At 43.4% G+C, this 12,349-nt stretch overlaps 1 protein-coding gene across 1 annotated transcript in view; it reads left to right on the top strand.

Moving 5' to 3' along the window:
• Window positions 1-12,349, top strand: part of CDK15 (cyclin dependent kinase 15) — an 84,150-nt gene that overhangs the window by 46,884 nt on the left and 24,917 nt on the right. Inside the window, 2 exon segments of the mRNA XM_032799435.1 lie at window positions 6,753-6,801; window positions 10,366-10,505. Of these exon segments, the coding sequence (XP_032655326.1) occupies window positions 6,753-6,801; window positions 10,366-10,505 (189 nt within the window).

Below are 12,349 nucleotides of genomic sequence, written 5' to 3'. Positions count from 1 at the left end.
CTCCAAAACGTCTGTTAGTCTATAAGGTGCCACAGGATTCTCTGCTGCTTTTACAGATTCAGACTAACACGGCTACCCTTCTGATACTTAATGTTCAGAGAGTTTATGGTTCCAGTTTATCACCACCTTGTCTTTCTAATATCCTGGGACCAACATGGCTACAACAACACTGCATACAAGTATTTTCTTGTGCACGTATGCAAAAACATTGCCTTCAAGTAGCAGCATTTAATATCATCTTCAATGTTCATCAAATGGGATTGTTTTCTACTTTAGCTTTTGTCCTCTAGGTTTGCTTGTCTCATTATCTGCCCATTAGCAGTTTACCTTTGTTTTGCAATGGAGAGGTCTTTTCTAATGAGCAGACATTGCATTTTGTATTGCTAGAAAATAACAGAATTACTGAGTATCTAGGGTTTGCACTCATTGTTAGTTAAGACCAATCAGCCACAAATGGTATCATTATCTTGTGTGTACATCACCATAATCATATATCACTTGATCAGTATTTCACCCATTTTGTTGAACAGTATTCAAAGATCCTTGAATTCCTTTATCTTCAATCAGTATCTATTTACATTGCTTTAAAACTGTAGATCTGTTTTACCCTTTGGGGCAAGAACTATATTTACCTGAGTGTTTGTAATGTGCTGCTTACAAGAGCGCCTCAAGCCTGTCTGAAGTCTTTCAGAACTACTTCAAATAAGAATAGTAATAATATTTTCCACACTAATGAAGTTGGAAGGTGTCCATCTTGCCACTGGCCTTGTTCAGAATATAGGAATTGTCAAACTAGATCAGACCCAAGGTCCGTTCAGTCAGTCTCCTGTCTCTGACGGTGGCCAGAACGAGATGCTTCAGAGGAAGGGGCAAGAAACTTTGCAGTGGGCAGATGAGGGATACTTTTCCCCCTCCACCAAATTAGGTCTCATCCTGATCCCTAATAGTTAGAGATTGCCTTAAAACCTGAAGCATGAGGTAGTTACAAATTCTGGCAGATGTAAGTACTTGTAAAGGATTTGAAAAACGTGTTTTTTAATATTAGTCCTGTATCCCCAGGGATTAAAGGAAGTAGCACAATTTTGTTAGCTCATCATATTTCAAAATGATGTTTTTTTAAAAAAAGCTTACATTTCGTCTAGTCCCTCATTTATTATATTTAAAGTTCCTTTCTGAATTTTGCACCTGTTCCCAACTGATATAATAAAATAGTAATTCAGACCGCAATTTAGGGAAAGATTCATGTTCAGGAAGGGCACTGAAGCACATGCTTTACTTTATAGTTAGCTTTAAGCCCCAGAGTGCTTTCCTGAATAGAGATGGATTTAAGCACATGTGTAAATGCTTTTCCTGAAGCAGGGCCTAACATTTATAGCGTTTTGCATACATTTTCAAAGTTCTGTACACACCATATGGCACACACAACAGTACTTACTGAAGCAAAAGTCTCCTATGGGAGTTTTGCTTGGGCAAGGACTGCAGTATGTTGCTCATTAGCTAACCCTAATACCACCATTCTGAGGTAGATAAGTATTATTCTCCCCATTATACAGGTGGGAAAACCAAGCCAGAGAGATTAAATGACTCACCCAAGTTTACACAGCAAGGCAGTGGGATATTCAGGAGTAGAATTCAGGAGTTCCTGGCTCCCAGTCTTGTGTTCAGAACACTAGACAACACTGTATCTCTAGCCTAATTTAAGAGGTAGAGCTGGTTGGAACCCAGAATCTCATTCAGCACGGAATTTCAATTTTTTTCATTCCAAATCAGAATGAACATTCAAAATGTTGAAATTTCCCACAGAATGGGAATTCCAAAATTTTGCTTAGGAAAAATCAGAACATTTTACTTTGATTTTACTGATGCTGTTTTTATTATATTACCTGTATATTGTAGATTATATATAACATAATAAAATGTAACACTGAAGTCTAATTGAAATGTTTTGGTATGGTCAAAATTAAATATTTTGAATTGTTTGAATGATTTTTGTCAAAAACATTGACTAAATTGATACATTTCCATAAAACATTCTGATTTTGTCAAATCAGCATTTTCTGATGAACAACCATTTTGTCGGAAAAATTTCAGTCATATTAATAGGCAAAAAGTTCTATAATAAGCTAAATAATTATAAATCATGTAAAATTATTTTATAAATAATTTTACACTCTCTTTGGGATAACATTATTTCTTTTCAGCCCTTTTCTTTGCTCTCTGCTTTAAAACAAACTGCATCTCTACTCAAAACCGACGAATAATTACCACAAATTTAGTAAAAGGAGAGAAAACAAAATAAAACAAAAAGGAGGGGGAAAGGAAGATCCCAGGGAAATGGTTAACAGTGATCCAAAAGGGATACAGATCTGAGTTAATTTCAATGATTGATTAGAGGAAGGGGTTATAAAAGATGCTAATAGTAACTCCCAGGGAGCTATTTCCAGAGCTCTGGCACTAAAACAGTAATGAATCTAATCACAATTTATACAGTCAGCTACTAACAGTGACTTCATTAGCATTTGGAGGCAGGAGTCTGCTACATTTCTGAAGTATTGCTTGCACTGTGATACAATCTAAAGGCATCAGCTACTTGTTTGCCCAGCCTAATGGGGAAAAACTGTTGCTGAAAAGATTAAATTTCGAGAGCTTATTCATTTATGTCTTTGCAAACATGTCTGTGCACCAAATGAAATAATGCATGACCCGGCCCTAAAGCCTGGCTCACCACTTTCTCGCACCCTGTTTATTTATTCACAATCACTTTCCAAGGGTGTAAATTACTACACAAGGTGCAAGGAAGAAGAGAATCAGGCCCCCAGTTAATAGTCTACCCTCAAGTAGCTTGTGGCTTCAAACAAGGTGGCTGCATTAAGCAGTTACGCTGCTACCAAAGGCAAACAATGACCCTGATTCTACACTGCTTGAGCCAGACCTGAGCTCTGAGGCTGTTTTGCACCTGTCCACTGGCACAAAACTGGCTTAGCCAGCTACCTGAGGTCTCCCTGGTACAAGGGTTGCCCCATGTGGCATGGGGCTAGAATATGTGGCTCTATGCTACTCCATCCAGTTTCTCTTAGGATAGAGGATATGGCCAAGGAAGAGGGGCATGTAGAACACCCTTGTTCTCCAGAGATCGTCATCGGTCATAGGTACTTGAAGGCCTTTGCAGATGGGCACAAGCTAGAGCACCCTTGAAGCTGCTCTAATATATACTGGGGCCTGCCCCAGGACAGGGGAGCATAAAGGTAGCACACAGCCTCCTTCCAGCTCCCTACCTACAGGACTCCATTGAAGTTATGCTGCTTGAGCTTTCCCAATCCCAACCCACCACTAGACCTGAAACTCCTCTAACTCTGAGGGACGTGTGACAGGGAACTTGTCCTGGGATGCATGTGCCTGTCCCAGCAGCCTGTTTCAAGGGGGTTCCAAGGCAAGGGAAGGGCTCCAAAGAATATGTAATCTAACCTCAGGCTGCATTAACTTTTCTGAAGACTCCTGGTGAGGTTGGTGGAACAACAATGCACGTCCATTCCTCCAGCCTGGCTTAACTCCTTCCTCTACACTGAACCTATGGAAAGCAGTTCAGAGATCTGGGAAGAAGTGGTGGGGTGGGACCATGTGACTGATATAACCAATATCCACCTTTGGAGCAGAAAGTATATGATCTGCACACAGATCTCCAGGAGGTTGAGCTGGCTCTCCTACAGCAATTAATTACACTCCCTGAATTGTACATCTTTGTGTTTTCATCAGAACTGAAGAGGAATTTGAATTGGAATTGTTTAGGTTGCCTCAGATTCTCCTCTCCAGTGTTTTCCTAACACTAGGATTTGAAAAGCCAATCAGCAGAAGGAACCATCCCCCATCAGGAGGAGGAGGGGTGGGAGAAGGTATCAAAGAACTGCCATCTGTCCATTCACATGTTTATTAATTAAGTTAAAGCTCTCAGGATGTTCCAAGAATAAACCTAGGGTGTATTTTTGATCTTACCTAAAATCCTATTTTTTTAAGCACCTATCTACTCTTCTGTACCATTGTGCAGATTACTAAATATTACATTGCACTGTAAAAGTGAACACAGGTTTGTCATAGAGCTCAGTCTTAATTCTGTTTGCTGATAAATCATTGTAGAGTTATATGTTAAGGCAGCTAAGTAAGACTGGTAAACAGTTTTATCCCTTACTATCTCAGATGAGTAGATACAGTGCATTGCCTTGTGGCAGTTTGGGGAGTGCTACTTCAATTACACTCAGTACTGCAAAGGAATCCTGTAGTCAATGTAGTAAAACGATGGTAACTACGCACCTGTATAGCTCAAACTTGTAAGTCAGCATGGTGAGCATTAGTAAGACTGTTGTGCTTTCAGTGAGACAGCACTATGGTGAGGACATACTGTGGACCCAGTCCTGCAATCCCTACTGACTTCAGTGGTAGTCTGACCTATCAAGAGATTTCAGGAATGGTCCCAAGATTAATTTAGTTAATTTAGTAGTTTCTTGTAATATTACTACAATAGTTATAGTTCTGCCTTAACCTTCACCTTCCTGTAAAATCTGTGGGTTTGATTCAGTCCTGCTGCTAGGGAAGCCTGGAGTTAGCTGTGCCCTAGAAGTGTTTGCACTGCTACCCACCATCCATGATCTGCCAAGTGAGGGCAACTTTTAGATGTAGCTGAGACTTCATAGGAGTCCTCTGCCAATAGCTTCTGACTCTGGTTGCCCTGGCCAGCACTGCATACTTTGGGTCACATTCATCCCTGTTCAGAAAGCCTGCTCAATACATATCAACCGCTTAAATCCCATTTAAGTCCCATTTTGAATACCATATGCTGTACAAGTCTGCTGTGGGCTTTCCACACAGATGTGAATGTCTCCTTGGAAGCTGCACTGGGTGATTGTGGACATCCTAGCAAAGTGGGGAATCACAGGTGCTTTGTGCCTCTACAATCTCACCCCAACAGACTTTGCAGGAGGCATAAGGAGTGGCAAAGAAGGCTCCTTTCACTCTCCCCACCTCAGTGCACTCATGCAACAGCCAGGCACTATCTTGTGACCCTAAATGTGGATATACAGGCCAGATCCTCCGCTGCTGTAAATTGACACAGCTCCATTGAACTCAGTGGGCGAAATCCTCAGAGGGTGTACATCATCCTAAAACCACTGACGGCAATGGAGTAATATGTCACCACCACCAGAGGATCTAGCCCATAGAATTTTTGGACTTCAGACTACTGCAGTATGGAAAATAATGGCTCCTTCTGAGCCATTTCAATCTAAAGGGTGCAAAGCAGCTGCAGGAAATCTCACATTAAAAATTATTTTTAAGGCTTTGGCGTTATAATGGCTGTGAAGATTCAATATTTCCCTTATTTGAAACGAAATACAATGGACCCTACTGATAGTTTGGGAGAGAGTGAAACTCCATTGAACAGTGAAGTGGAATGAAAGCCCAGAACTGTGTCATTGCAATGCAATGTGCAGATTGCAATTCCAGTGACAGAGAATTGTTTGGTAATAAGAATGTACCAGTTAAAAAGCTCAAAGGGGATTGTTTCTTTTTCTCTTTTATGAAAGCTTCAAGTGACTAGTCCATACTATGGATGCCACATGTGTGATGTTACATTAATTTTTGAGCTTGAAAAGTGAAAGATGATATTTGAAAAATTGTTTTCACTCTCAATGTATAAATCAAAAAGATTCCAGTTGTTTTAAAAATTGACCGTTAAAAAAACCAACCCCCTCCCAAACTGCAATGTCTGCAAGGTTTCAGTCTGCTAGAAAGGTTATAAAGCAAGCATGGCAGTGGGAATCTGGCTAAGCCACTTAGCCATCCTAGAGCAGTGGCTCTCAACCTTTCCAGACTACTGTACCCTATTCAGGAGTCTGATTTGCCTTGCGTAACCCTAAGTTACACCTCACTTAAAAACGACTTGCTTACACAATCAGACATAACAATACAAAGGTATCACAGCACACTGGTACTGAAATATTGTTTACTGTCTCATTTTTACCATTATTTTATTTATTTTAATTATAAAAGAAATCAATTTGAATATAAATATGGTACTTACATTTCAGTGTATAGTATATAGAGCAGTATAAACAAGTCGTTGTCTGTATGAAATTTTCGTTTGTACTGAGTCGCTAGTGCTTATTATGTAGCCTGTTGTAAAACTAGGCAAATATCTAGATGAGTTGATGTACCCCCTGGAAGACCTCACGTATCCCCAGGGGTACATGGACCCCTGGTTGAGAACCACTTTCCTAGAGCCCTCACTCAGGCTCTGTCCTGCAATCAGATCCATAAAGGTGAACCCTTGTACCTATGTGGGAGCTCCTGGACCTCAGTGGGGGATTGGGTGTAAGGGTCTGCCCAGGCAGATCTGCTTGCTGGATTGGGTCCTTGGTTCTGACTAGGCAACACTAGCCCTGATTTCTTAGTCTTAGGTTTTGAGGACTGGTCTTGCTTCTGTGAAAGTCAAAAGCAGAACTCCCACTGGCTTTAATGGAAATAGAATTAGGACCAAGACCTGCTCTCATAGATGTATTAAAAGAAAGGGATACAGACTAACAGCCTTATTAATATCAATGCTGATATTCAAGTCCAATAGGAATAATGTATATTTATAAATGCGACAGTGACAGATTCTATAGGAACCTTTGAAATTCCAAGTGCATGTTTTTGTAAGGGCTCAAAGAATGGTTGTTTGCTTGATTTTTGTTTAATCTTTTGATTGCATATTAACTTTCTAGAGTGGGTCATCTCCAGTAGACCTCAGAGGCTCCAGATGATCTGTGCCAGGTAAGCTACCTATGACAGCAACGTCAAAACAGCCTCTGGGTTTGTTTGTTTTTATATGCAACCATTTAACTTTAAATGAGCTCCCTTCAGTAAGTTCAGGATGAGTACAGCAGTTGTTAGTAATAATCAGACCTGCCATAAGGTAAGCATCAGATTCTGAGAAACTGCAGCAGGGATAGGCACGTACTGGCTTTATTATTCTCAGACAAGCAGCAGTTCCACAGCATTATGTGTGACTATTTGAGGGGCATAATTTGATTCAGGAAGGTCATGCTTTCCCAGGCCCTCTGGAGCAGACTTGATGACCAATTTCTCTTGCATAGAAATAGCTGATAGGAATATTGCCAGAATGAGTTAGGTAAGGCATACAGTGGTCTTGACAGAAAATGATCTTGGGGTTAGTTAAGGCAGGAGAACTCACATTCTTCAGTGACCAAATGCTACTAGAGATGGCCTGGGCCTTGATTTAGCAGCTCATCCTAAAGATAACACTTCAAACAGTGCAGAGTGGAGCACCTTTCTCACTCACTCTCTCTGGTGCTAGAGTGTCAGCATTAAAATAGCTCCCCCTCCTCCTTCCCTCCACTGCCAAGGAAAAGTATTTATAATCTGGGAAATTGCTATTCACTCATCACCATACCCACATCTATTTCAGAGGGCCTGGTCACTAGTGTCTGATTTGATCAATGATAGGGAAGTATTATTGTGAAGTGGCCTTGAGAGGATTGAAGTCATCTCAGGTCACTGCTAGCTGGCACTTTTTAGCCACCTAGGTCACCTCAGAGATAACATACCTGCACCTTAATCCCTGAAGATCGGATTTGAGGTCAGGAGGGGAACATTGCCTGATCATGGACTGGCAGCGGCCATGCTGTCATCTATGATGAACCTGGCTGCATCAGATTAGTAATAACACTGTGGAGGTTTTCGCTGCCTGGAGTAAAGGTGCACAGTGTGGCCAGGGACATTCAGCACTACAGACCTTCCCTGTCTAAGCACCCCATTGTGCTAGGTGCTTTGCACTCATAGGCTAGCTAAAAAGACTATTCCCACTTATAGCAGAGTGCAGCTGGCCTGCCTGGCGCCTGCCTCTGCTATGCTCAGATAAAGTCACTCAGCCACCCTCGGGTTCTGAAACCACTAGCACTTTTATTTACAAGTTTGTGCTCCCACCACCTTCTTACTATATAACTTGTACAGCTCTGGGTTCCTTGGGTCTGAACCCAGGCAGGAAGGGCTTTCTCCTTAGGTGCCCTCCCTAACTCTCCTCCATCCCATCACCCCACTGCCCTCTTCCCAGCCTCTTATATAGCCCTGGCCTGGCAGCTGGCTCTCATTCCCCAATTAGGGCAGGTTCTTTCCAGCCAGCTCCACTTTAGTCACCTAAATGGGGCTGGAGTGGCAGGGGGCTGATTCTGCAGTGTTTCTGCTCAGCGCCCTGTCACACTGCTCCAAAGCGCTCACACACCTGTAGGTCCAGGGTGGAATATGGCGTTTACACAGTAACTACCCTTTTAACCATCATTGTTCAGTACCTCACTTCTTTGTCCAGTACCACTTCAGGGGAAAATATGCTTTGCTGTAGAACTGGCATCCTTAGCCTCTGTTCTGAATTTCTGAAAGGAGACGCTGCTGAAGTCTTCAGAAAAGTACTGTTCTTAGATGCACGTGCAATTTTAATCAATGTCTTCAAAAACTTTCAGGAATACACAAACTATCACTTCTCTAACTTGGATACCAGGCTCCCTTCTTGCTACCATTACGAACAGGGAAATGGATGTATTCCCTGGCCCCATGCTGGGTGGCACAGCTTCCTTCTCACTCACCACAGTCCCTTGGTAATAGGACCCAGTCGCTAAAACTTGAAAGGGTCCATTAAAGCTAACACCAACGAGCTGGCCAGTGCCTCAGCGATAGAGTTCTGCACTGAATGCTATGCCAGCTTTGATTCTTCATTTCTGACTCTCTAAGTCAGCAGTATCTAAACACTATAGAGGCAGCACACTGAGCTCTTGAGAAGGGAAGGAGAACATCATAGTGTTAAACCCTCCATGGCCAGTTAAGGAGTTCTACCCAGAGCTTAGGAGCTGTGTGGAGCCTGGAAGAGGGGTACTGGAAAGCCTGGTGGCATAGCATGCAGCCTTGAGGATGGGGACACCAAACAGGGCAAAGGGGATCACAAGGAGAGAGGAAGAAGAGCCTTGCACCCTCTGCCTTACCACAGGCTAACACCTACAATTTGAGCCCCAGTATCTTGCTCCCCTAACCAGCAGGGGCTGGTATGGTTTTGCCTGAGGTAAGAATTGAGCAATCATCCATCACAGCCTAGAGTAGCTAAGACCTGACTTTTTCCAAAGCTATGTGCTCTAGTGTTTCTTTTTTAACATCCTCTCTCCTCACCCAGAGCGTGAGGCGCTCTGTGCAGCATAAGCATTAGAGGAATGAAACAGTAGGACACATGGGCGATACCAGGCCTGTGATGTCATTTAGAGGGGAAGCACCAGCTGGGGTAGTCAGTAGAAACACAACAGGCCAAGCTCTGATGTGCCACCTGATGCTGAAACACCAGGAACAGAGCAAACAAAGTAAAAGCTGTAAAACCAAGAGCCTTGTTTTTATTTGTTTGCTTGCTTGTTTGTTTTCTCTCCTTCACTTCCTAGTCTCCCAGCTGCAGTCCGCTCTGGGAGTCGGCCACTTGCCATTGACATTTACTGGGCATATTTTCTTGTTTAAAACATTCATCCTGAGCAAGTGATTCACATCGGCGCAGCTCCAACACACGTACAGCCCAATTGCACAGTCAAACTGGAGGGTAGTAGATGGGGAAAGGATATTTTATTTGGCTTCTTAATTCTGAACGCAAATCTAGAGTGGCCACTGAAGGTACATCCCTAAACAGCTAAGAAAACCCCCCTGCTTGGACTCACAGTGCTTGGGGTACAGGGCTGTTTCATTGCTGTGTAGACTTCCAAGCATGGGCTGGAGCCTGAGCTCTGGGACCCTCCCTCCCTGCAGGGTCCTACAGCCCAGCTCCAGCCCGTGCCCGAAAATCTACACAGCAATGAAACAGCCCCACAGCACGAGCCCGACTTGCTGCATAGACATACCCTGACAGGTCTAGCAGAGTACTGGCAAGTTGACATTTGACATTTTCTCACCTATGCATTTCTAAGAGCCTGACAATAATAGTAACATGTGAGATTCTAGTTGTGACACATGTAATATTCAGCCCTCCATAATTGCTAGTGTCTTTTTTTATTCCAATCCCTTTCTTTGCTAAGTAACAATTTATCTTCAAAAGGGAGAAGGGAGGATTCTAAACAGGTTTATTTGGAAATAGGTCTGAACCAAACTCTGGGACATATGCACCCTCAAAATGGAGTAAGTTCCCATGAAGCTCCAAACTTCAGGACAGGCTCATATCTCCATAACGGGCATACACAAATTCCCCAGATTGTGCACCTCTCTCCCTCTCTAACCCCCAACCTTTAAAGGAAGTTCAGATCCAGATCTGGTTCCAGATCTTAGTTATCTGGCTTGGACCCATTTCTCTTGCTTTTCTAGGCTGGGCCGGGTGCCAGGAGCTGAAGACCTGGCATTGAAAACATTAAAAGCTTTTCCTCGAGAGTGGGTCTCTGCACAGGATGCACTTGTTCATAACTTCTTCAGTGCTCTGCTATCTCGGCTGTATCAGCTTTGTGATGGTACGTTATCTCCTGATCCCATCTCAGGAAGAAGGGAGCTACTTCACATTTGATTTGTTAAGAGCATCCCTAGTAAATTCAAAGCCTGAGGGCTCCTGCTAGGCTCCCATAAGCTGCAAAGTTTTGGGGCTCTGAGCTGCAGTTTGAACAAGTGTTAACTTTTTTTCCCAACACATGACAATATCTTAATATTAGAAAGGAACATGAAGGGGACCTTAATATTGGGGGTTCATTGAAAAAGGAATGGTGTGAATGCCTTGAGATAGTGCCATCCTTCCCCAATTGTGTAACTACGAGTCCAGAGTTCTCTCCTAGAGCTGGGTGATGCTGTATTTTCAGAGGGAGTAGTTTAATTCAAATTGTGATTTGCTCATATCCTGAATTCCCAGCTGCTTGGCGCAATGTGTTAGCCCTTGTTCCCCAAAATAGACCTCCTGCTGCCTTTTGAAGTTTGAAGACACCAGCTGTCCTTTGCATCCTGTCATACCAGCTCTCCCTTAAAACTACCTGCATTTACTTCTCTCTTCCTCTGTAGCTCACCCATCACATACAAACAAAAACCACACATTCACATACTACTCCAGTACCTAAAGAGAATGGTACCTGCCTAGCTACAGAGCTGGAAAATCTCTTCCTCACCCTGCATAATGTGCCCAGTGGTCCTGGCATTCTCCAAAGATTCCTGGGCACCAGCTCCTTTTCTAGATAAGGGTGATTAAGGAGTAACTTTCTTGGCCCAAGCAGCAAAGTTATTTGAAAACTTTTGTTTTTGGATTTTCTGACATATCCCAAGCAAAGAGGCTTGCAGTTAGCATCTCTCCTGCACTGCCACCCTTCTAAGATGCTGTATATGAGGGTATGTCTACACTACGGGATTATTCCGATTTTACATAAACCAGTTTTGTAAAACAGACTGTATAAAGTCGAGTGCACGCGGCCACACTAAACACATTAATTCGGCGGTGTGTGTCCATGTACCGAGGCTAGCGTCGATTTCCGGAGCGTTGCACTGTGGGTAGCTATCCTGTAGCTATCCCATAGTTCCCGCAGTCTCCCCCACCCATTGGAATTCTGGGTTGAGATCCCAATGCAAAAATAGTGTCACGGGTGATTCTGGGTAAATGTCGTCACTCAATCCTTCCTCTGTGAAAGCAACGGCAGACAATCATTTCGCGCCCTTTTTCCCTGGATTGCCGTGGCAGACGCTACAGCATGGCAACCATGGAGCCCGTTTTGCCTTTTGTCACTGTCACCGTATGTGTACTGGATGCTCCTGACAGATACGGTACTGCAGTGCTACACAGCAGCATTCATTTGCCTTTGCAAGGTAGCAGAGACGGCTACCATCCCTATTGCACCGTCTGCCATGTCATTGTAAATTGGCGATGAGATGATGGTTATCAGTTGTTCTGTACTGTCTGCTGCTGTCATGGGTGCTCCTGGCTGGCCTCACTGAAGTCGGCCGGGGGTGCATGGACAAAAATGGGAATGACTCCCCGGGTCATTCCCTCCTTTATGTTTATCTAAAAATAGAGTCAGTCCTGCCTAGAATATGGGGCAAGTCTACTAGAGAGCCAGAGAATGCAGCTGCTCCATGTCAGAGCCCCAGAGATCCTGCAGAAATGATGAGCTGCATGCCATTCTAGGGGGTGCCCTGCAAAAACCCCACCCGTTGCTTCCCTCCTCCCACACCCTCCTGGGCTACCGTGGCAGTGTCCCCCCATTTGTGTGATGAAGTAATAAAGAATGCAGGAATAAGAAACACTGACTTTTTAGTGAGATAAAATGAGGGGGAGGAAGCCTCCAGCTGCTATGATAGTCCAGGCAGGACATTAAAGGGTGGC

The sequence above is a fragment of the Chelonoidis abingdonii genome, chromosome 10 (genome assembly GCF_003597395.2).
Source record: "Chelonoidis abingdonii isolate Lonesome George chromosome 10, CheloAbing_2.0, whole genome shotgun sequence".
NCBI classification, from domain to species: Eukaryota; Metazoa; Chordata; order Testudines; family Testudinidae; genus Chelonoidis; species Chelonoidis abingdonii.
This window is presented reverse-complemented; position numbering and strand designations above follow the sequence as displayed.